This window comes from Lathamus discolor, chromosome 17 (assembly GCF_037157495.1).
Source record: "Lathamus discolor isolate bLatDis1 chromosome 17, bLatDis1.hap1, whole genome shotgun sequence".
NCBI classification, from domain to species: domain Eukaryota; kingdom Metazoa; phylum Chordata; class Aves; order Psittaciformes; family Psittacidae; genus Lathamus; species Lathamus discolor.
Window position 1 is genome coordinate 2,812,211 of NC_088900.1, and position 25,188 is coordinate 2,837,398.

At 50.1% G+C, this 25,188-nt stretch overlaps 1 protein-coding gene across 3 annotated transcripts in view; it reads right to left on the minus strand.

The window, feature by feature from the left end:
* Positions 1-25,188, minus strand: part of NECTIN1 (nectin cell adhesion molecule 1) — a 91,997-nt gene that overhangs the window by 13,060 nt on the left and 53,749 nt on the right. For 2 of the 3 annotated variants that reach the window (XM_065696918.1, XM_065696920.1), the window contains exons 6-8: positions 2,877-3,024; positions 1,042-1,129; positions 468-578 (exon numbers count right to left, since the gene is read on the minus strand). In XM_065696918.1, the coding sequence (XP_065552990.1) occupies positions 468-578; positions 1,042-1,129; positions 2,877-3,024 (347 nt within the window). Of the gene's footprint in view, positions 1-467; positions 579-1,041; positions 1,130-2,876; positions 3,025-17,495; positions 23,735-25,188 lie in introns of those variants that run through there. The other variant, XM_065696919.1, reaches the window with a different exon arrangement.

Consider the following 25,188-nt stretch of genomic DNA (forward strand, 5'->3'; position numbering starts at 1 on the left):
TACTATTTCCTCCTTCAGCATCGGTCATTGAAAACCAGCCTTTCCTGCATGGCTGCTAGTATCCCTCTGCTGCTGCTGCCTCACATTAGCATCTCCCTATCTGGGGCTGAGCAAATCCACACAGATAAAGGGGGTTTAAAGAGCTGGCTGTCAATTGAGAGTCAAACACGGGCATGCTCAGCCTCATGGATAATTACAGGGTTTTTTATAGAGGAATGACCTATAAGGCACAGCTCTAGGACCTATAGAAACCAACAGCAAAGGGGGCAAGTGCTGAATTAGCATCAGTGGTATTTGAGAGGTGGGCTCAGGTCAGAGTGTGGAGGTTGCCTTGCTCCAGGAGAGGATCTCCTATATTGGGAAGGCTGTTTGTTCACACCCGTGGATGGTGGGGCTCTTTTGCTGTTTAGGGTGAAAGGCAGTGAGGATGGGGCCAGGCAGCACTATTAGCACCCTGGTCTCCTTACCAGTTTGTCAGTGTAGGGAGAGGGCTCGGTGGCTGCCATGTCATAGTATGGAGTCTGCAGAGGGAGTTTCTGGATTTCCTCCTCGTGTTTCATGTTGTCTAAATGAACAACCTACAACAGACAAGAGAGAAGAGGGATGAGAAGAGCAAGCAGTGTTCTTCTGTCACAGCTCAGGGCCACATCTGCACCACCACCGGGTATCACCATGGTAAGCAGCGCATCTTGCCTTCTCCCTTCCTCCAACCATATGATTTGCCTCCCATTCTCTTTCTTTCATTCTCATACCCCTCACTACCACTCATGACATTCAGAACGGGTGGGAATGCTCAAAAGTCCTCCCATTGGAACACCACCTCCTTTAAAACTCAATCCCCACGTAAGTCAGCAGGATCCCAATTACAGCTTTCAAATAGTGCCAATATTTGGGAGTTCTGGGCAGAGAAGTCCTCACTTTCTGACCCTCAAACTTAGGCCGTGGACGATTTTACTCTTGCAAACCCAGTGTTCCCACTGTGGACACTGCTTGAAGTCGGTTTTCCTTGCCAGAGGAAGGAGCTGGGCTAGGGAGCCATACCTGGATGTCTTCTGCAGTCAGGTGGCTTTTCATCTCCTGTTTCCTCTTTGGTGGAGGGGCAGGTTTGCGGGATGGAGGCAAGTCAATTCTGTGGATAAAGAAGTGGTTAGAGAGGAAAGGGCTCTGCTTGCTTTGGTGTCCGTGACAAGCCGCATCCTGCATGCACCAAAGACTGGGTTGTGTTTGGCACCAAACTGCCGATATAACCATATACATTATTCTCTGTAACCCCTCCGTGCCCTCCTTCTCACCCCAATTAGAAGTGCTAATAGAAATCAGCATTCCGTTCCTAACTCCAAGCAGATCTCCATGTCGCATTGCAGATCCTGAGCTGCAGCTGGGATACCTGTCTCCCAGCACTCTTTTGGGATGGCTCCAAACCATCCCATGGGAGGTGGCTTATTCAATGTATAGCTGTAGGGTACCAGGAAGTGTCTGACAGCGGTCACTGCAAATCAACAGGGTCATGTCACCCCCAGTTCAGGAGCTTGTCTGCTATGGCAACCCCTGCCACAGGCTTCCCAGTAGGACTTTGAGTCTTCCCTGTAGACGTGCTATGCCACGCAGGCGTATTTATCCCTGACCCCAGCCAGGGGATCAGCTTTTGCCCCAGAGCATAAGGATTGGCAGCCATTGTAATCCCAGCCTAGAGACTGTCTCTGCGCATTCTGTTCACATGCATAGATGTGCCTAATCCTTTTACAAAACTTATTAAAACCGATCCACTAATTGGCTGGGCCCCCCCCTCTCTTCTCTCTGTACAATCTTCCCCAGATCTTCTGACAGAGATGGGTGACTTTCCTTGGCAACCCAATGGGTTCTAGCGTGGGATCGGAGTGTAGGGGCGAGTGGGAAGGTAAAATGGGTCCCCAAGGCTCTGCAAAGCATTGACATGATGGCTTTAAAGGAAAGAAATGCTGGTACCTTTTAGAGGCTTTGGAGCAGACTCCGCAATAGAGGCAGCACCTCTGCAGACTAGGGCACCATTGTGTTTCTATTCTCCGCTAAAGTGGCTCTTCACTGTGCCTGTGTGGAGGGCCATTGTGGGAAGTGGATTGTCTGAATGCATCTCTAGTGTAGGGCTGATGCTGTTGATGCAATTTCACCTTGTGGTGCTATGGTTTTGTTTGTGTGCCTTTCTGTTCCTCCTCTTGCTTTCCCTGTTCTCTCCCCCCCTGCGCGCCTTATCCTCCAATGCCCTCTCTCAAATGGGATTAAATGGAGCACAAAATGCGGCCAAGATGTATCAACAATGAGGATGGGTGTTGTGGAAGATAAAAGCAACTTCTGGCCTTTGGGCTTTCCGTGCCTCCCCTATGAAGTGGGGAGGAAGGGAGGGGGTGCTCTTGTGAAAAGGCAGTTACAAGATAGAGCTTTTCAGGAAGCGGCCAGGATAAACAGTTCTGAAGAGGGCTCTGTTCATGCTGCATTGCCTGAACTCCACAGCATCGAATTCCCTGCCTGGGATCCGTGCTGCACAGCCTAGGGCAGAGCAAAGCAAGTACCCGTCAAAGAGGAGCCCCTGGGGCATCCCCTTGCCCTGCCCTCGTGTTGCCAGAGTTCAGGTCTTCAGTCTGGCATGGCAGGAACAAAACTGGAATGTGGAGTGCCTGTGACTGGATTCCTTGGGATACCCAAGTGCTCAGGCTCTATCAGAGACCCCTCTCTGAGTCAAAGGAGTGAGCCAGGGGATGGCAGACAGGGAGAAATGGCAGGAAAGCCAGTTTGCTGACCAGCTTTTCTATGTGCAGGTAGTGAAGGGCCCGTGGTGCTCTCTGCCTGTAGCCCCATCCATCCTGTACCGCCAGCTGTACTTCAAGCATGGGGCTACTTACAGGTCGTTGTCTGTTTCAGTGCGGTTCTTCTGTTGCCTCCTGTAGACAATAATTACGGTGACAGCCACACCGATGATGAGGACTGCTGCGATGACACCTCCCACGATCCCAATAATGCCTCCTGGCGCACCCTGAGGTAGTGGCTTATCTGCAACACACAGGGAAGCAAAGGGAAAGAGGGTTAGGGTATCAGACAACACAAGGGTAAGGTGCTAAGAGCAAAGGTCATGCCGAAATGTAGTTATCAGAGCTCAAAAGGAACAGAACTCTGTAGCTGCCATTGCAGCCCATGGGTTTCCAAGGGCTAACCACTTCCTTATTCCGTTCTGCAATTCCCCCTTGAACTAGGTGGTTATTCCCGGGCCTGTTGTTCTGCTTTTGTTCTGTCCCCAAAGAAAGAAGGGCTCAGGGACTAAAGGTGCTTCCAAGATGACCCCCATGTGGCGCAGTGGGACTCATATGGAAGTGTTATCTATCTCAAAAGCCTTCTGCAGGGCCTTATCACAGTGTCTTCAGTGAGGTCCTGGCACTGCTGAAATGAAGGAGAGCTTTGCTATTCATGTAGACCTTAGAAGACCTGAGGACCAAAGCTCAGTTTATCGATGTGGAGTATAGAGCTATGTACACCCCCAAACCATACCAAAAAGAAGTCCTGCATGGAGGATTGAGGGGCGAGGGGAAGATGTATCACATCTTGCATTTCATTTCCTCTTTGCCTCATGGCCAGAGAGCTCGGTGACTTGGGCCAGCTCCTCAGTGGCTAACATGGACCTCATTCAAAGGAAATCTATCCCATGGGCCTGACGGGAAAGCGCTTTGAAACATACGATAAAAGGATTTAATTTGCTCTACCTTCCAACCTAATTAAACTTGAAAACTAGCTAATTGGTACTTTGTACTTACAGCTCCGGCAGTGATGAAAGAAGGAGATAATTGGAATGGAGGAAGATGGAGGAGGAGGAGAAGGAAAAGGAATTCAGGGGAGGGGAGCGAGACAGGGATGAGGGAGCGAGGTGTTTCGTAGAACTTGTCTGTCACATCTAATTCTCCTACTTAATGCCCTGGCTGCTGTTAGAGACTAGACACTGGACTATACGGACCTCATTCTGCAACAGTTGGCTTTGGGTATCATAGTGGTAGCCTGTACCTCCACTAAACCCAAGGTCTCAAAATTGCACGCACTTTACATGTGTGCATGGTTATAAAACATCCGCACACGTTCCCAAATCACACAGAACAACTTAGGACATTTCAGGGTGAAAATCTGCCATGTACTCCCACCTCACATCCATGGATTCATCGCTTGCTTAGCTCGAAGGCTGGGCTCCCTGAAATCACATACACCAGGCACAACTGCAGCACTGTGCTGCTGAGAGCCTATTCCCGGATCTCACCTCTTCACCTTTCAGATTCACTCCTGTCACCCAGAAATGAGCTGAGATGTACAAACCTTTCCCAAGGAAACCCCCTCTCTGGTCAATACTGACAAATTGCACAGCAGAGAACTGGCATGTTCACTGCAACACTCGAACTCCCAGCACCATGCTGAGACATTGCTACCAATGAGGCGTTTTCCCTGGGAAGCATCTTGACACAGATCCCTCATCCCTTTCCATGCAAACCTGGTTTTCTCTTGCCTCCCTCAGTCAGCATCCCACACCCCACCTTTCCCTGTTTGTTAACTAAGAGCTTAGAGCTGTGTGTCTTCAAGTGATGCTGTAGTCATCAGCATGTGAGGCTCCGCTCCCCACCATCCTCAGCAGTGGCAGTCACTTTGCTTTCTCTTCCTTTCTCCATAAGCCACATTATCTTGTAAATAATATTTCTGCCTTGAGACAGCTCACTTACAGCCATGCTCAGGCTGACGTGTTGCAATCCAAACCCCAGGACAGCATTCGAGATAGCGGCAGGGACAGCGACTGTAAAGAATCTTCCAGTCACTTTGGCTGGGGCATTTCCATGATGAATTGGCCCCTAATGGCTCTCTGGAAGGCAGGTAGTGAGCAGAGAACATCAGCCTCCTGCTACAGCTGTAAATCAGCAGTGTGTATATGTGTGTGGGGGAAAGGGATGGAAGGAGGAAGAGGGAAAGGGAAATAAATAAAGCTAAAATGAACCTCCAGGAACTTGAACAGGGCTGTGCACCAGTGGAAAAGGGCTAGGAAAATCTAAAGAGGGGAAAATGCAGCCATCAGTTTGCAGAAGAGAAATACCGGGCACTGGGCAAAGAAAGTAAGGGCATGACGAGAGGGAAAGGACAAAAGAGCACTGTGAATGCTTTGCGGGGTCTGACAGAGTACTTCCTTCTTTCCAAGCTAAGGTATGAACATTCTGGTGCAGGTACCCATTACGGCTGCCTAAGATGGGGCTGTGTTGCTTCCACAGAATGGCAAATACCAAGCAATGACACAGTCCTACAGTAACAAGCCCTGCCCTACACGTGCAGGTCTCTTTCCTGAGGACAAGCTGAGCCCTCCTGCAGAAGTGGTGGTGACATCTTTGCAGGAATCCAGCTAGGAAGCTGTGAAAGGCAATGGGATCATTGCTGTCAATGAGCGGAAACACCAAGAGACAAGGGAGATGAATGAGAGATCATGAAAGTGCAGAGGAGGTGAAAAGAAATGGAAAAGGTAGAGAGAGACCTTCCTTTCTGCTGGCTCTTCCCTCTCTCCCCCCTTTTTGCTTTGTTTTTCTTTCCTGTTTTAAACCTTCCATCAGCATCCCTGGCTATTTCCTCAACCTCCCCTTCCTGGGGAAGAGTTGTGGCTACCATAGTTTGGAGGACTCACCTGCAAGCCAGCCTATGCCCTTCCTTCCTCTGGGCACTGCCTCCTTAACAGGTAAAGTCAGAGGCACCAACAGGGCTTGTCTGGAGGGCAGGGGGGCTGCAAGAAAGGATGCTGTAAATGAAGCAGGAGGACACGAGGAAAGCCTCAGGAGGAGATAAGAACGGGGAGATGAGGATTCAGTTACATTGACAAGGCTTTCGTGCAGCCCTGGGAAGGTGTTTGCAAGGCTTGCGGATCAGGATCAGAATAAATTGGCAGGGCAACTCAGGGGCCTCCGGACCAGAGTGGGAAAAGGCTTTGGCAATTAAGAATGCAAAACCCCTCGCTCCGTGTCACGCTCGGATAATTTAAACCCTCCAAAAAGTTAGTGTGAAGCAGTTGGCAGTGAGCTTGGTACCAGAGAACCCAAAGGGGTTGAATGAAGAGCTCAGCCTTATCTGGATGCCTAAGGGCTGCTGGGAACTTCTCGCTCCTGCTGGAAACTGAATTAATTCACAGTGTTACAATTAAGGAGAAAAGAAGGACACTCCACCCCCAGTCTCTTTCAGCTCAGTTTCCTTCATTACTTGTTCTCCCATGGCTATTCTGGAGATAGAAGACACAGGAAAAGAAGAAAAGGGATTATCTATCCATAAAGCATCCTGCCCACTCACCCAATGCTGTGTGTGTGTGTGGCCGGGTTTCCAAAAGTAACTGGTAACAGATGAAGACCTTTCTACCAACTAGGTCAACTAAAGCATGGTGTGAGGTGCCGATACTGCAATTCACCAGTCCCCATGCTCAGTTAAATCACACCCAGAAGTTCAATGCTGTCTGTTGTTCCCGTTTCCCAAACAAGTGAAGAATGTCCACTAGACAAGAATGTCCGCCCTGGAGAGATGCATCGGCCGCAATCACAGCGCTCAACTGATGCATGGCTTCATAGCACCGGCTGTGGAAAAACCCTTGCCCAAACAGCCCCAGGGCTCTGTCTGTATGGACAGAGCCGTGGCTCAGATTTACTGCATGCAGCCATGGTGGCAATTCAAAGCACAGAGACAAACGGACAGAGCTGTCCACACGTGCTATGCCCACGGGGTGAAACAGTGCAGCTGCAGAGCGCAGTAGTAAATAATAATAGAGGAACAATGAAGGCTTTGGAGAAGCAGCTTGCAGGAGAGCAAGAGAGATGTTCCCAAAGGGAACTTGAAGTGAGGCAAAGACGGATAAACTGGAAAGCTTCCAGAGGAGGGTATTCCAGAGCAGAGGAAATGACTCAGTTGCTCTTGGTGGAGGGTGATGTGAAGGACTTTCTAAAAGGAAAGGAGAGACAGAAGAGTGTCTGTCACTCTTTTGAAAGTAAGGTGTCTTTCCTTACAGCTACTTGTATGGCTGGGACATTTGCATCATGAAGCAGCTTGGCTGTTGCTGGGATCAAAGCATGCGAGCGGGATATATTACATCCCCACCGAGGGCCTGTGCCTGTATGGGATCGACATTATGTAAAGCTGGGATTGGCCAGACAGTTCTGTGCTTCCTGCAGTTTGGGTTTCACACCTTTAATGTCTTCTTTCTATCCTGTCTGCCATGTATTCAGCTGCCCCGGGGAGAGCCTAAACCCCATCTAATTGCTGATGCACTAACCTGCATCTCCCAGGTAAATCTGGAAGCTGAGTCAGTCTCTGGGCTCAGTTCACTGCCACTCTTTGAGCTCTGTGGTTTATTTGAGCACCACTTTGCTCAAATAGAGCTGCACACTCTTCTCCTGTCTTTGCCTCCTCCTGACTTCAACCTGATCCCTCAATGCTTCGTAGAAAACCAGCATGACAACATACACCTCTTCTGATAAGCCATTTGCTCAAAGATCTGCCTGCATCTGTAACCAATTGCAAAGCAGGGTTCCCTTTCTGTTTATCACCTCCCCACACAAAACAAATCCCCATCTATTTCAAGGCTAGCTGGCCAAGGCACTTCGCAATGTGCTGCCTCGCTCACAGACAAGTTGCAAATCAATAGGAAGGAATCGTGATTCTTTTCTTTATGCTGGCAGCTTTGAAGCTCTTCTAACTGCCAGCCGTGCTGGAGTTAATGTTACCTTGGTACTCAACTGCATCCCTGTTCACAGGCATACACAGCTTGCAGATATAAAGCAGCCTGTCCTGGTACAACGCCAGCTCAAAGTAAGCCTGTCTGTGACCTGGATTGTCACCCTGCTCCAGTGGAAGGAGTTAGCACTTGCTGGACTCTTTCTGCTGCTAAACCTTTGAGCAAGGCGCTGAGATCAGATGATGCATATTTATAATACACCCCACCTGACACATTCCAGGGAGCCTGAGACACGGCAAGTTCACAGAGCTAAATTAAACTGAGTTGAAAAGCTTGGCAGAACAAATACATCCCCAGTTTGGTTTAAAAGACAAGAGCAGGATTGGCTAATTTGAGACACGCTCCAACAGCACACACATCCGCAGGCATGAGCCGCTTCAGAGCCTCGCGATGCTCTGTGTTTGTAAAGGGTTAATGAAACGCCGTTCTCAGGGGAGCGGAGATGTGAGCTGGTAGAGTTGATGGGCCGAAGGGTTAGATGAACAGCAGGGCTTGCGAGTCACTGGAGGTTTTAAAGGGATCTGAAGTATGAGGGAGGAGAGGTGGGGTAGGTTTCTCTGGGGGCAGGTCCCTTTGCTGTGTATGCTCAGTGAATCCCTGACACGGACAGCTAAGCATCCAGGGGATAAAAGGGATTAAGAAGGGAAAGACGCTGAGCCAATGGCAGTAGAGCATTAGCGTGAGGATAAAGTTCCATCCTACCCCCTCCCAGCATCAGCATTTCCATCACCCATCAGAGCTGGGTCCTGAATCTTCATGCCCTTTCCTTTTGTCCTGGCCTGAAATGGAGTGGAGAAGGGGAACACAACATCTCGGTATTCATCCAGAACCAGCTCTGTTACCAAGTGTTGTTCATCTGCTGACATACGCCGAGAGAGAAAGAAGGGGAGTTAGAAAGATGGGCAAGAGGAGTGATTTGGTTAGCAAGGCTGGTTGGCAGGGGTTTCTGAGCAGGAGGAGTGTCTGGGCTTCACTTGGCAAGAGCAGCCCTCCCCATCCCTGCCTCCCAGAGACTCCTCCAGCTACAAAAAGAGCTGAGGACCGATCTTGCTAACAAGAGAAGGTGCTTCTGGTTCTTCAGTGTCCCCAGGGGTAGTTCAACAAGCAAATGCTCCTGACTTCTCTCTGTGTTGTCCTTTCTCTCCCTCCCACAAATGGGAATCCCTCACAACTGCCAAGCCCTCTATGAGTGACCTGATATATCCCCCATCTAATCCTGCTCTCTTGAAGTTATGGGTGTTCTCTGGGTCCCAAGTGCATTCCGGGCATGGGTATCCCACTGCCAGGATACTAATCGCAGCATCCTTTTAAGATCCCTGCCCACTTTGCTTCCCCCTGTAATTTTTACCAGCCCAACTTAAAGACTTTGCAAACCACTTTGCCCGTCTCTGATGAGGTTTTGGGAGAGTTTGGCAGTGTGATGTGTGGATCCAGCCCTCCCTGGGGTGCCTGCTTTGAAGAGCATGCCCAACTGCAAGTGGACACATGGATCTGCTTGATATTAGCAGAGATTTCACACACATTCCAGCAAAGGCAATTGCTTTGCCATTCACCAAGGGTGGAGGCATCTCGGCTCTCTCCAGTAATGACCAGCTTTCCCCCTTTCCTCTCCTGCAGGAGAAGCAGCAGAGTCATCCTTGGTTAAGTAGCATCTGGTTAAGTAGCTGCTGGCTGCAAAAGCATGTCTGGAATGTGGCTTTAACCCCTGGTGACCTTCCCTTGCAATGCTTCCCAGTGGCCACTAAAGAGGCTGGGGTTTGGAGAGCAGCAATAGGAGCAGTGTGTTAACCCCATGGGATCCAGCAGAGAGGAGGACTGACCCCTGCAGACACCTCTTACTGAGCTGGTTTCTCTTCCACTCCTGGAGCAAAGGTGTTAAGCAGCACCTGGACACATGGTTTGGGAGCTTAGGAAGGAGGGCCTGTTCTCTATGTGAAAGGACAGAGCTGAGCAAGGACATCACTGTGCAACAGAAAGGGCAGATGTTGAGGGTGCAGCAGCAAGCAGCCATTTGCAGCAGTGGCCACCCTTAGAAACTGAGCTCTGTTTGTGCACATCCCTGTGCTTTCCACTCAGCCAAACAATGTCTGCATTAGCTCCATATCCTCGGATGTCCCTGTCTCTTCATGCCACTCAACAGCTCTAGCAGAGAGGGAGCAGACATGACTTTGTCTCTAACCCATCTATCCAAATCTCTGCCTTCTCTTCATCCTGCTTGTCCACCTCCACAGATCTCCCTGCCTTCCCAGAACTGGGGGCTTCACAGCTCAATACAGCAATATGGAGAGTGCCCAAACCTGTTTTGGGGGAGAAAATGGGCCCCGAGAAGACAGGAAACGTTATCTGACATTTCTTCTGCCTCCCAGCCCTTAATTTTAGTTCTGCTTCATTTCCTTGCAACTCAGCAGAGTAATGAACAATCAAATCCCTTTAGCAGTTTATTTCCTCTGCTGTACAGCTTCAAGGAGGTGATGACACTTTAAATTGCCTCTCCTGGAGGAGGAAGGGGCCAGATCCTGAACCCCATTACACCACAGTGTGTCTCTCTTGATCTTAGCAGGCTGCCCAGGGCACAGTGTGGTCCCAAATCCATGTTTAGTCAGAGATGCAGCCTTGCTCCCTTGATGAGTCCATTAAGGTCATGCTATTACAAGCAGCCACCAGATGAATTGTGTCAGATAGAAGGTACAGGGACTGCAGCTCAGACTCTCATCATTTGCGTTAATAGAGTTAATTTGCTCAACAATCTCCAGCAGCGCTCCTGGGTACATCTCGCTCTGCTTGGCCACGTGCCCTGGGTCGTATTTGTCTCCTGTTGCCTCCTGGATGCTTACAGCACAGGGCAGCTGCATCTTGGATGTTCCCAAAGGATAAGATCAGTTCCCTGTTTGTGTCTATGCAGAGAGAGGTGCAGACACAGGGTATGTGCTGCAGGGCAAGGAGGAACTGCTCTGCTCCTGTGTCATCTGGCCAAAAGGGCATGAACAGTTGTGCAAATGGAAAGGTGGACAGGGCTACAGTTCTCTTATTTCCCCTGGTAACTGCTGTCTCCTCTGCTGCTCCTCACATGCATCCTCCTGACCAGTGGTGCTCAGGGTGAGATCTGCTTCTCCCAAGCCAGGGCTGTAACTGTGCCTGCGCTGATGTAGTAATAACATCCCTGGCTTCCTCTATTCAATCCTGCTCCAGAAGAGAGACAATGGGGCAGAAAGCAACTCAGACTTGATGCTTCTGACCCTTTTCCTGTTTTCTCCCTCCTGTTAATAGCAATGGAAACTCCTAACACACCTTCCCTCCTAACTTCTCAGACGCCTTGAAAGCTCTGTGGGACAGCCTCTGCCTTAGCGTGGAATTTAAATCAATATTTAGCCACGTAGACTTAATTCAGCTGGGTACTTCTTAGCTGGCACATAGAGAACTTCCCTTATGTCCAATATAGATCAAATGCAAAAGCTGGCAAGAGAGCGATCAGTCAGTATGAAAGGGAAGCTGTGAAGGACAGGCGATGGATACAAAAGCAAGGTTTACCCTGTGGAATACAGCAGGAACAAACAAAATCTCTGCAGTGCTCTATAGTCACTTTACCAGACGGATATGGTCAAGAGGGCAGTAACGGTTCAGAAAAGGCAGGAGATTTGAATAACTATTCACGATCTCTCTCTGGAGACCAACAGCCATTCGTTGTTTCTAAGAGGACAAAACAATTGGTGCATGTTTGAGGATGACAGGAGCAAGGAGCTTGCTGGACACCATCTCCTTGGATACTCCACTTAGTATAAGCAAACAGACAGGTTGAAAGTGTTAGCTGAGGAGATCCCTAACTGAGTCCTGTTAGTTTTTACTATATGTTAAACCAGTTGAATTCTAGAAGGTTAAATTCTAGCAGGCTGGAAGAGGACACAGAATGCTATAGGGTGCTTTGCTGGCATCAAAGATAAAAGCTAACGCAGGTTCCAGTTAATAAAGAATTAATAAAAGGCAGGCACAGAATCAATGCCAATCTACCTGGTTCATGGGAAATAGCTCTTGTCAGTCAAACACATTGTCATCTTTTGCCTCCTAAACCAGTCATCTCGTCAACGTAAGCGTAGAGGTGGAATGGAAAATAGATTAAGACTGGCTAGCTGACAGGTCTCAGGAGGAGTTGTCAAGAGGGAATCACTGTCAGCGGGTGCATTTCTACATGGTCTGCAAGGAGGGGTGGTGGTTGTGATGCCACACAATGCTTTCATAGGGCTGCTGGAAATAATGACCGCCTCAGTGCCTTAGCAATCCCTGGAGGAGACAGAGGTTGGTGGATTAATGCAGAAGACCATTAATACACTCAGGACATTGTAATTCAGCCATTGCAACGCTCTGGGAAGAGGACCGAGAAGGGAAGAATGCAGAAGATGCCGGAGTATAGCTTTACAGTAAGTGTATTGAAACTGGACCTCAAGCGATGCTCCTTAACACCTTCCTGGCCAGAAAGAAACCGGTGCCAACCTGCAGCAGAGAAACAGGGGAACAAGCAAGAGCTGAACACGGAATCTCACAGGCTGCCAGCACCTATCAGTCACAAGGTGATGCTGTAAACCACAGGCAAACCTTCCCCATCTCTACACCTTCTCCTCACCCTAATCCTCTGCTGTGTGTCAGCCTTTTTGGCTCGGCAGTCAGCTGAATGCTGAGAGAGGGGAGGTGACCCCCTCTGTGACACAGGGAATATTACTGGCTTTGAGGAAAGAGCATCCTAGGGAGGGGAGAAGGGTGTCAAAGCCTCTGTGGATGGTGCAGAGCTCCCTGCACACATTCCTCCGTGCAGGGACCGGCTTCACACATCCTCCTCTTCAGCCCCCCCTATTCTGTTGCTCAGGTAACACTTTCAATGCAGGTCCTCCAAGGAAATTTTTAGGTCAGTTATAATTGGGAAACCTCGTGTGGAGCTATAAAACATCAGTTAATATGCTGGAACTATCTAGTTAAATGCCAATTATAAAACCCCATAAGCTCCTCAACTCAAATATATTAATAACATAATTAGACATTTATTGCTTATGCAAATTAAAAGTTAAGTTAATCGGACATCAACGAAACCCCAGGAAGTGACCATTTAAGTAACTAATTTCTATTTGATTATGATTTCTTCCTATTATAAAGCCCCCATGCCATTATTTCTCGACTGCTCCGCAGTGTTTACCCATTCAGACTTGGCATTCCCACTCTGATATCCATTCATAATAGCAGACAGCTGCAGCATTCATACCAACAGCCATGGTCCTCGCACAGCTGCCAGCAGCTGGACTGGCTGCTCCTCCTACTTGTTGCTCCTTCTCCTACCTCTTCCTTGTCTAAGTTATTAGGAAGGGCACAGCCAGTATTAAATGTCCTCCGGGTTCTGTAGATTAAGAGGGGGCAGAGGATGAGGTATGCACCAGACCCATGGAAAAGCATCTGCTGGGGATGGTGACAGGGAGCGTTATGTTTGTGCACATTGCATAGGCAGAAGTGTGCTCTCATGAGCAAGATAAGGATTTAGTTCTCCTAAGTCCGCCCCTGAACCTTCTCCTCTGGTTCCCTGCACACTTTCGCTGAATTCATTTCACTTCTCTGTATCACCCCCCCCCCCCCAGGGAAAGGAGAAGAATGATGGACCTCAGGGGATGAGTGCTTCATGATCAGATCAGCTCCTTGGGCGGACGAAACTGTGTGCCAGCAGAAAGCTACTGTTCATTATGACTGTAAGGCGGTAATTGAAAGGGCTGGGAGCTACAGCAGGACAATAAGATGAGGCCGGGAGTCGGAAAATGAAGCGGTTTGCTCCTTGAGGGATGGCGACATTTCCCCTGGTGAGCGGAGGCTGCGCAGCCAAGGCCATATGGATGGACTCCCTCCCTCCAAGCAACAGGCAATCAGTTAAACCTGACGGGTGTGAAGTTGGCAATTTTCTTTTCAAAGCAGCGAGATAAACAGGCTGCCAGGAGCAGAGAGATAAGGGAGGAATGGAAGCATCCAGGTGCCCTCTCCCCATGGGGCAACCGGGGGCTCACAGGCAGATGAATGGAGGAAAGCGTTCGCTTTGCAAAGCTCCAGATACGCCAGGGGCTTGGGTGCAAGGCTAGGAAAAGGCTTGGCACAAATGAAAGAGAGAAACCCATTCCTCCCACAGCTCCTCAAAGGGCGCTCCCTTTGATGTCTTAGCATTTGATCCCTATTAATCTCCCGGGATTTAGCCAGCACTGAACTGTTCCTCCTGATCTCCCCGGCAAACTGCGGGAGCATTTAGTGCCTCTTCGCATGCATTTTCTTCCCGGTTCAGACAGAAACCTCTGCCTGCTTCCTACGAGGATCTGGGTTTGGTTCAGCAGTTGTGAAACCCACAGAGGAGGGATTGTCCCTAACTCACCTTGCACTGGGCTTAGTCAGATGAGGTGAAGGGAGCAGCTCCAATGGCTGGTATCCATAAATCACTGCCTTTCAATAACTCAGCCCCTGAGGGGTGATACAACAGTTTCAACCTACATTTTAATAGCGGGCACATTTATCTCGCTGTGCCCTTGCTTTGCCTACGTGGCCATGCCTATGCAACATGGATCCGGCTGAGTTTTAAACAGGCTGATCCTCATTCTGTTCATCATCTGGCAAACCCTATATAAGCGAGAGAGCCTGCGCCTAAACACACCGAGGAAGGCTGTGAAATGCATCGTTTGGAGGAGGAAAGAAGCAGCCCCCCCTTGCCCTCTGCCAGGCACCACTGAGAGCATCGACAGTGCCACAGGTCCCCCAGCTGGAATACATTTGCATAAAGCAATTTCCTCTAACAAATACGTTCATACAAATCGAACTCAAGATTGCAAACACTCTGAAACCATGAAAACAACCTCATCATACATATTTGTTACTACAAGTGATTCACCCAGCGCTGCTCTAAACCGACAAGTTTCCCTCAGTTCCACTTTTCCAGCACTAGCTCCAAGAGATTTAATGGTATGTGTGACCTTGAGTGCTTCGCCTTGAACTAAAGCACAGACTGTCTCTTACCTCACAATGAAGGTTAGACTGATGGCTGTATTTCTGGACTGGTGGCGTGTGGCCTGACCTGTCTCCAGTGCCCCTCGAGCTCCCACCCCTGCATATCCAGCCTGGGTTAACACCTCCCAGTTACACTGCCTTTCTCTCTGTCTGTTGCAGCCCTCTGTGCTTCCAGTTCTGAGTCTGCCATGAATGCGGTTTTGAGTGTTGTGCAAGACAGTAACACCAGTATGGGAGGGACATCCTCCCAGGAGCCAGTGCCCAAGGGTGTTGGGCAGGTTGCCTGCTAATTACACTGGACTGTATCTCACTCTCACTCCCTATATGTCCTACTTAGGCCACACGCATTTGTATGGGTGGAAATAAGCATAACTCCACTATAGGCAGAAAAGGTGGATATGCTCACACCACCAAGGAGCCTGGCTCTGTCTCTCCACCATGGACATTTCAGCCCTGAATTCCATGCACATCTCCCAGGTCCAGGGAGATAAATCGCATGGCATTTGCTCTGGTTCAGACTGGCTCTCTGCTGCCGGACCATGCTCAGCAGTGGGCAAACAGCCTATGAGCAAACACAAGCCTCTTGTTCATCTCCTCCTGCCCTGATCCAGCTCCTCCCCTGACTCTGCTGGTACCTCTGCTCTGAAGCTGCTGTTGGGGCCAGCAGCGCTCGCCTGCAGAGATGTGGCTTTGAGAAGGGATCCAAGCCACGCTGCCATTTTTCCATGGGCTACATGCATTGCTGGCATTCCCGCCCCCAACGTGTTTCTGTTTTGTTCCAGAGAAACACAATACTTGGGGGCACTGCATGGGAGTCACTTCCCGCTGCGTTCAGCTCTCTGCAACCTGAGCTGCTGAGAAGAGGCCCCATGCAATGGGTTTTATCCATCATCGCTTAACTGTAAGACATGGCCTGGGAAACCACCGCGGCATTTCCCAGGGGCTCATCGCAGTCGGACCACGGGCAAAGACAGCCCCTCCTATGCTTCTTTCCATCCAACAGCCCCATCCCAGCTCCCTGGTGTTCCTTTTCTTCCTCCTTTACTTCCCTACCCCCAAACTTGGCTGGTGTGGATGAGCCAGCTGCTGGGGATCCAGTTCTACAGGTTCCGGCCCCTCGGCATCTCTGTCCTGGTTGGTCCTAAGGCTGCTGGCCTGAACCGCTGCAGCTGAAGCAAAGCTACGCTCCCAGCATCTTGTCACGACTAAGAGGAGCTGCAAACAGGGGAAAATGAGAGGAGTAAAATATGTGGGCACGTGGATACAGGCCAGATAGTGGTCACAACTCCCTTGGCCACGTTGAAGCCTGATAACAAGAGTGTTCCTGGCTTTCTCTCTCTGCATCTGACGAGAGGCTCCCCAAGGCTTTACCTTTAACCTCTTCCAAAGTGAGGTGCCCTCTGTCCTTTATCAGCAGAATGGCTGAGCACTGGTCCCTTTAGTGGCATGGGGTTTTGAGGGAGCCTGTCTGCCAAGCAGCACACAATGCACTGATCATCAAGCCTTGTATCAGAGCCTCCTGCTGCTCTGGCTCATGCTCCATGCCTGCTTTGCTGCTGACTGGGAATGAAGAGTCTGCACCAAACCACTCCTTTCCAGCCTAATCCTGAACTACTTCCTGCCCCGTCCAACCTAACTCTTCACGATGGAGACCAGTTCAGATCTGGGTCAGGATCCCTCTCTCTGTGATGGGGTGTGCTGGGGTTTGGCGCTGATCTCCAGCAAATCATTCACGTGCTGAAGCTGGGTGCAAAATTCCTTTCCCAGGGAGTATTTCGCTCTGTAGGCCAGAGCCATGGCAAAACGCCTGTTGATATCACTGCAAGGAAGAGCATGGGCATTTTCTCTCATCTCTTGCTTGCTTTGTCTCTCCCTCCCTTGCCAAAGCCTGGGTCTTGCAGAGCTGTCTGCCTTGATCTTTGGGAACAAGGCTTTCTTTGCAGCGTATATTCACAGTCAGGAGTCTGAAAAGCAAGGGGAAAGACAAACTGCTCTTTGCAATGCAGAGATCAGTAACGGGGACGCAGTGATGCAGTTTGACTGATCTTGCCTCTCAATGGACCTTTAGCATCCCTATAGCATTCAGACGTTTTCGATGTGCTATAGGAATACCCTACTGTGTCAAATCAAAGGTTGGCCCGGCCCAGTATCCTGGCCCTGACCACACCTAATTAACAGCGCCTAGAGGAAACGTAAGAAGAGAGCAAGTGTGTATTGACATATTTCCAATAGCCTGTCCCATCTGCTATAGCTAACAGCAACTTAAGAGCTTCCTAAGCTAGAGGCAGTGTCATAACTGTTAATAGCTTTTGATGGATTTTTCTCCCCTAGGTTCTTCTAGGGAAGAACTCTTTCAGCTCAGGTTAACTTTGGACACCAGCAGCATCCTTTAACAGGGAATTTCACTGTTTACATTGATAAGGGGGAACGCTCCCACCTCCTTTTGTCTATCTGGAATCTGCTGTGAAGAATTTCACCTACTACAACCTACGTCAGCGGCAAACCCGGTCATTCCCCGTCCACCTTCTCCAGGCCACTCATTGCTTAGCACATCTTAACCCTCACCCTTGAGCCTTCATCTGCAAGCAACTCCCATTACAAAATACCGCATATCAAGGGAACAGCCCTAAGTCATCGGAAAGCAGATGCCATTCCTGCTACTGTGACTCTCCTTGCAGCTTCAGTCCCACGTTGCGAATCGACGCAGTCACAGATGCACAAAGGAAAAAGTCTCTTTTTCTTTTAAAATTCTTTATTTATAAAAAAGTACATTTTTTTTTTTTCCACAGCTGAGCCACTATTGGGTTTTATACAAGTAAAAGGAAGGGTGATGCAACACCCTGCCCACACAAATTATAACCATGAAAATGCCTCCCTGGACCCCAAACAAACAAATCACAAAGGATGGAAAAAGAAACGAAACGGAACGAAACCCAAACAAAAAAATCATAAAAGTCCATTACATTATTATTATTATTTTTATTTTTTATTTTTTACAAAAGCACTTACAACACAGATTACAAAAAAAAAAAAAAAAGAAAAAGAAAGAAAGAAGTGGGGTTGGGGTTGTTTGTCTGTCTCTAGTCTTTATTCCACAATTTAATTACAGCAAGAGGAGGAAGAAAGAGAGATCAAATCACTGCAGTTAAGGAATTATGTTTAAAAAACAAAGGCAAAAGAAAAGAAAAATCAGATCCTCAGTATGAGAGTACCTCCACCAATACCAGCTTATGCTAGCGGAGGATCGGACTCCATAGGCTTCTTACATTCACCCCTAGGTAAATGCCGTATGAAAGTCACACTGGTCCAAAGTACAAACTCACCCCCTCCTCTAAGGCTTGGGTTTCCCTCCCTTGCTGGTGGACTGAATCCTCCCCTCAGCCCCATTGCGGAAGGCAGCACCCTCTGCTCCAGCACCCCAGCCCTGGCTGTGCTCTGCTATCATAAGCCCGGCAGAATGAAGAACAGGCATCGGTACACACGATGCTGGCAGCATCACTTCTCCTCACTGGGTCCTAGCAGAGCAAACAGGCCCCAAAACTCCAATGGCCCCCTCATTTCCACAGTATGAAACCCCCAAGCTCTGTGCAGCCGGCAGGCACAACCCATTTGCTTCCTCAGTGGGCTGGGCAATGGGGTTTCCCCTCCACTCTTGAGCATAAAGACTGGTGGCTGAACCTCCAGAAAGCTCTGTGTGTGCGTGTGTGCTTATGCATGGGAAAGAGTAACAGCAAAGGAGAGCAGCAGCTCCTGTTCTAATTTCATCCCTTCCTCTAATTGCTTGAAGATCAATCTTTCGAATCCCTCTCTCTAACCCTCAGTGATTCCTGCTGAACAGTTGTGCTCCTTTTTTGACTCAACATCAGGAAAATGGCTCCCTTTGTCCCTTATGTCTTCGCAATCAATTCGGTGCTACCATTTGGTTTGATTTTTTTTTTTTTATCTTTATTCAGAAATCTTCAGGGCTGGTTTGGGTTTTTTTTTTTTTAATCCTTTTCTTTTTTTCCCCTGGCTGAATGAAAATGTTTTAACAACAGGGGTGGGGTGGAGCAATTAAATAAGGGAAAATAACATCACCAGGGTGAATGGCGATGAATAATCTCAGAGCTAAGCCCCAGCAGGAGAGCAGCTGGGGTGTCTTTGTACATAAACTACAGGCTTGTTTTGGGTTGTGACATCGATGCATCTGCATCAGTACCACTCCCTGAATACACACAGGGGCTTGGCCCAAATTCAGCTGCATTTGCTTTGTTGAGATGTGGGTGAGACCCAGAGCGATGTACCGCAGGGCTCAGGCTGACCTCCCCTCATCCGCCTGTTCAGCTTTCCCATAGGCACATCTTACATCTTGAGGTACCACGAGGTTTGCCTCAAGTTGCCATTCAGGATCAGGGCTTGGGAAGGGAAAAGCACCATGTTGATAAGTCTCTTCACTGGCAAGAACCCAGCAAAGGGATGTGGACAATGACACCTTCAAATGGAGGTAGGGCAACCGGCCATACCTCCAAGGTGGCTTCCATCTCCCAGATGGAAGCTTCTGCTTGTTCTTTGCAGTGTCCCACAGGGACATTTTACACCTCTTTAGCACCTCTGATGAAACGGGGGTAGAGAAGCAGGGGAGTTTTCACTTGAGGTAGCCGGAGGGTCCCTGGGAGAGGTGGCTCAGCTGGCCCAGCCAGTGGGAAGCGCATCACCACTTAAAACCGGCAGCTTGACTCCAGCCTGCCGGAATCTGGACCATGGCAAGAAACTGAGGCACAAAGGGACAAGTGACACCGTCCCCCAAGGTAAGAAGATTGCCCCTCTGCCTTCCCTCGCAGCCCTAGGGGCCTCCAGGAGGCAGATTGTCCCTGCAAGGATGAGTACGGCACCGTCTCCAGCACCTCCGCTCCCCTGCAGAACCCCCCAGGATACACACGGTCTCGGATTTGGCATCTCTACTGAGCCCACCCTTGCATTCGAGTAGAAGCAGGTACCACTTTCTTCCTGACGCTGCTGGAAAACCTGATCTAATTTCCTTCAATGGCCCCCTCAGAGCAATTCAACCCGGAGAAGGGAGCGATGCTATTACTGGATCAAAACAGCTCTCGGATGCAGCATCAATCTGATTTTTTTCCTGCATGCTTCTTTTTTCTTCTACCTTGCTCCAGTTTAATGGCTAATCATTTGGCTAATTACCACCCCAAGAGTCTCTAGGCCAATTAGCTGACCTTGCAAGGGACAGCAAGAGGCAAATCACTGCACAGAGGTGGCATTTCTCCATGGCTGTGTGGATAATTGCACCGACGCAGTAACGCTGAAGGATGAAGAGGAATGCACTACTGAACCTTGAGCTACCTGAACCTTGCAGGGTACCTCACTGCTGTGCAATACTGTCTAAGGATCTTCCACTCCAGGTTCTGGATGAGAAATAACCATCTGACCCCCTTTCTCAACCACTCTGATGAGCTAAATGGCTGAGCAATTGTGCCGCTGGGAAACAAGAAGCGTGATGTGGCAGAAAGAGAACTGTATAGAGGCTTGTCGTGGTTTAACCCCAGCTGGCCACGAAGCACCACACAACACCTGGAAGCACCATATTGCTTCGCTATTTCCTCTCCTTTCTCTCAGTCCCACTGTTTTTCTGAGCTAGCTATGTGGACTGGGTATGAATGGGCAATGAAGAAGCCAAGGAGGCTACATATCACAAAACAACACCTCGGAATGCAAGGCTAACAGCTACCAAAGCGTATTTCTTAGAGCTCCTTGTTCATACTTCCTGCAAGGCATACGTTATCTCAGGAGCACTCGCACTGGCCCGTTCTCTCCCAGGTCTGCTTCACTTGCAAGGCTTTGTACCTTTGGTCTTTAGGAGACAACTTCACTGCGGGCTGGGACCCTGGGGGGATGTGGAGTCAGTGCAATGTGAATCTGCCAATGAGCTCAGTGGTCCCTGCTTGTGACTGGTGCAGAACATGAAAGAATCACTGCTGGACCCTGCGGGCTTTATAAAGGGTTGTTTTCTTCCAAACCCATTGCCTCGTGGAACGTATCTGTCCTGGGGGAGATGTGCAGAGGAGGGGCTGCGCCACTGATTTCCACTCTGCGCTTGGTCACGGACCACCCGGAGTTTGATGCTGGCGATGTTGCCACAACCCTTTTTAGATCCGTGTTGTGACATTCAGATCTAAGGGATGATTCACTTGAGAAACGGACTTTGTGGAGAATCGTCTCTGAACCACAAACGGCGCAGGCTCTGAAGCACATCCTGTGTTACGTTAAAGTAAGCTGTGGCTAAGGTACAGTGCTCAGCAATGCTGCTCTGTCCTGATCCAGATTATAGGTTCAATCCCAACAGCTCCCGAGGGAATCTCTGTCTGCCCTGCTTTGAGTGGACATAAAGCAGCCTTCCTGTGGCATTTGGCTGTTCTGCCAGAAGCCAGGAAGCCTGAAGGGCTGGCAGGAACAGCAGAAAGATTACAGGGTAACAATTGGATTTCCCATTCCCTCACACCGCTAACACAATAAGAGCAAGCTACAAAGTGGGGATGGCTCAGGCTGAGCCTCAGTTGTCTGGACCAAGCACCACACGCAAAGGAAAGCATTGGAGGCTGCCTGGATGAGAGATCTGACCTTCACTCATCCGCGTGGGTCTCACTCTCCACCCTCCCTTTTGCAGCAGGATAGCTACTGGATGCTACGGAACAAAACCCAGCAGGTAAGGCAGGAGGAGAATTAGTCCTGCTATTTTTAGATGTGCATGATAACACAGCTCAGAAAACTGGGGATTTCTTTTCAAACAAAACATTTATTTGTACATCAACTTAAAAAAAAATGAAAACAACCCACGAGAAGGAAAATAAGCCCCCAACCCAGTGAATCTGATCTGGATATGGTCAGTGTCAGAGGGGCCCTGAAGTCTGGAATCCCACTTCTCCACAGAGCAGCGATAGCAGCAATCCAAGCCTCCCCATCACAACACAGTGGCTCAAGGGAAGGAGGACAAGATCAATACCCCAGGCTCACTCAATCCTGCCCTGTCTACCAAGGCTCTGCTTAGAAGAGGGATGTGATATTGAAAAAGTGGCAATCAATGCAGACTAAAGCAATGGATCTAACGGCTGGGGCTGTTGCTAGGAGAGTTAAAGAGAAGTACCCCCGTGCTCTGACACCCCCTCCTCACAAAGAAGTGTAAACACATGACAATTAAGTCTTAGTGGTATAACAAAACTTAGGGGCCTGATCCTGGGCTGAAGCCCTCGAAGACACTGGATGGTACGCTGGGAGACCTGCCCTGCCAGGGCCAGGCAGTGGGGATGTGGAAGAAGCAAAGTGGTATCAGTTGGTCCCCTTCCCCAGGCGAGGTGCGTGCACGACCACAGCGCCAGAGTTGACCGCTCTGTGGCTGGTACGAGCAACAACAACAACAACAGCAACAAGAACAAAAAGAGCCGGTATTTCTCTGCGCCATCGCAGGGGGGAAAATGTCAGCAATAAATACTCCTTTCCTTTCTTTTAAAAGAACACTCAAACAAAGACAGAAAATGAAAAGCCAGGAAATAATAAATCGCAGGAGGAAAATGGCAGCTGTTTCCCTGCCCCGCTATCAGCCCATGCACCTGGGCTTTGTTCTAAGGGCTTTTGCTCCCCCTTTGCTTCTAATTCTCCTAAGTTTGTTTTGGAGTCCTTAGAAACGGGGAGTGGATCTCCCCAGGCATGCAGTGGGCAATGGGATACCCAGACCCCACTGAAAACAAAGGGATGAGGGGGAAAAAGTCGATCAGTTCACCTTATAATGGCACCTACGTTTCCATCGCCATCATCTTTCCTGGCCTCTGTCCTTCTACGGACAGCCCACTTGACCCCCTCCCAAGGTTAAAAAACAACAAAGAAGACAACATACAAACAAATTCCAGTGTTTCAGGGGTGCGGAAGTGGGAGGAGGAACCTCGGGGAGGGCAGTGGGGCCGAAGGGCACTCTGAGACATGAAGACACAAACAAGAGTGTAATATACAGGCTGGGCAACAGTCGTTAAAGCAAATAGTAACACCTAAGCCACCGACCAATACAAACACCACAGAAGGGGACGAAAAGTCATCAAGGGAAATTAAAAAGCAAAACCAAAAACTGAGAAAATAATTACCCGACCTCCCACCTCCCGCCTGCCCCCCCCCCCCCCCCAAAAATGATCTGTAAGCAAAGCTGCCCTCCCCGCTCGCTCCTGCCACTGCTGGCAGCATCCAAAGTCTCTGCTTGAGCGCCTGGGGCAGGCGTGCGTGCGCAGGGGGGTGAGCACTGTGCGTGCAAGTGTGCGCGCGAGCGGGCGCGCACGCTCGGCTCCGCTCGGCGGGGATGCAGGCGAGCGGGAGGGCATCACTCGTGGTGCGTGTGTATGGATGTGGATGTGTGTGTTTGTGTGTGTGTGTGTGTGTGGAGTGATGCGGTGCCGAGCTACACGTACCACTCCTTTTTGGAAATAAAGGATCCGTCGTTCTGTGAGACCATGTTCTCCGCGATGTCGAGCTGCTCCGGGTCGTATTGGAAGCCGAGTGTCCTTTCGTCATAAGGTTCGGGGTGCGCCTCCCCTTCGTCTACCGTGAAGTAAGGCCGCTTAGCATCCTCCTCGTATTTGTTGGGGCCGCCCAGCTTGCGCTCGCCTCCCGCATCCTCATCCTCATCTTCATACGTGCTGCCGCCCAGCGGGCCCGGCTTCTTCTCGTCGTCCGAGTCGTCGGGGTACTGGAGGTTTTGGGCCATGGGGGGGTGATGCTGCGGGATGCCGGCCTTGCTGTAGCCATTGCCGTACACGTGCTTCTTTGTGCTGTAGTCACCCTTGAAGGTGTGACGCCGGCGCCGGAGTACCACAAAGAGCACCACGGCCACCACCAGGACCAGCGAGACTCCTCCCACTATGCCCCCAATCACCGGTGTGGGGATGTTCGGCTGCACCATGGATTTGCGATCATCGATTGGAGACGGGGTGTAGGGAAATTCTGGGTAGGAAAAGACAGATGGAAGGGGGAACAGTGTCAAACCATGCGGAAACGCGCCCTCCCTCCATGCTTTCATTGCCATTTTTGTGGGGTGAGGGGGTGGGAAGATGAGGGTAAGGAACAGGGAAGGGAAAAAGTAGGGAAAGGGGAAGAGGGTGCATCCTCAGAGGGAACAGCGCATGGGAGCTCTGCTTAGCAAGGGGAACGCAGCGTGCTGTGCCAAGCTCGCCAAGCCTCATGCAGGAACAGGCTGGAAGCAGTGTTTCCCTTCCCACCCCACCTGGTTTCTCCAGACGAGCTCAGATCCCACAAGCCCAGTGCCTTGAGTCCAGACGCTTGCCATTTTACTGGGTGAATTTCAGGTCCAGTTTACCAGAGCACACCGACAGCCCCAGAGTGCTCCTGCTGGGGAGCAAGACCCAGACCCCGTTCCACAGTGGGCAGGGAGCTCCCATGGCTGCTCCTATAGGATGCCATGCTAGATCAGCCCCCTTCTTGGCATCCCAGCTTGGCTGACCCTAACCAGGGCAGGTCAGGCCAGAAGGCAGCAGCACTTTGTGATCTGCCCTCCCATCCGCCCCACAAGTGATGTGCTCAAGGCCATGGCTGGCTCCTGGACCCGCTTACTGCCCTGGCTGTACCCTGCAGCACAAGGGCACAGCCCTCCCACTGTTCCTTTTCCTTCTGCTACCGCTGTGGCCAGCTGAACACCACTGCTCACGCTATTGTTCCTACAGTTACCCTGACCTATTTAAGAAAGCCATAAATCACAAAGAGAAAGAGAAGACATCACGAAGAAACTCTTCTCTTTCAGTTCAACACCTACACTTGGGCACAGATAAAGTCTGGTCCAGGACTTACATCAGTCTTCCTAACACTCCCTGGGCACAGTTACAGCCCCTGGCCAAACTCTGCTTTCACACAGTGCCTGTTGAGCATCTCTGTCTGTGGGGCGTTAAGACCCAAATGGCTCTCTTGGTACTTTGCTTGCCTCTGAATTTAGACAGCAGGCTCCTGGTTCATGCCCCCGGCAGCCTTGCCCTCCCACACCATGCTCTGACCCCTCACACTGCTTTTTCCCACCCCCAAGGCCTGTCTGCAGTCCTTGTGTGCTGCTCTGGAGCCTCCCGGCCCTCACATTTTAACCTGGCAGCCAAGGAGAGGCGCAGAACAACCAGCAATCTCAGCACACCCTCCCAGAACAGCAGCCGGGATAGGGCGATGCGGAAGGAAGGGCTCAAAGGCAGCACATTTAAAAGGGATATGAGGCAGAGCCTGCTTCTTGCCCCCTCTTCATGTACCTGTGGCTCTGCCTGCTGCTGGAAGTCACTTTCCTGCGTTAGAACAAGCAGGAGCTGGGCAGGGAGTGGGTTTCCCTGCAGCACAGCTTAGCCCAGCTGCTAAAGGAAGAGGGTAGAACAGAGCATCCCCAGGGTAGAGGCAGCTCCTGAAAC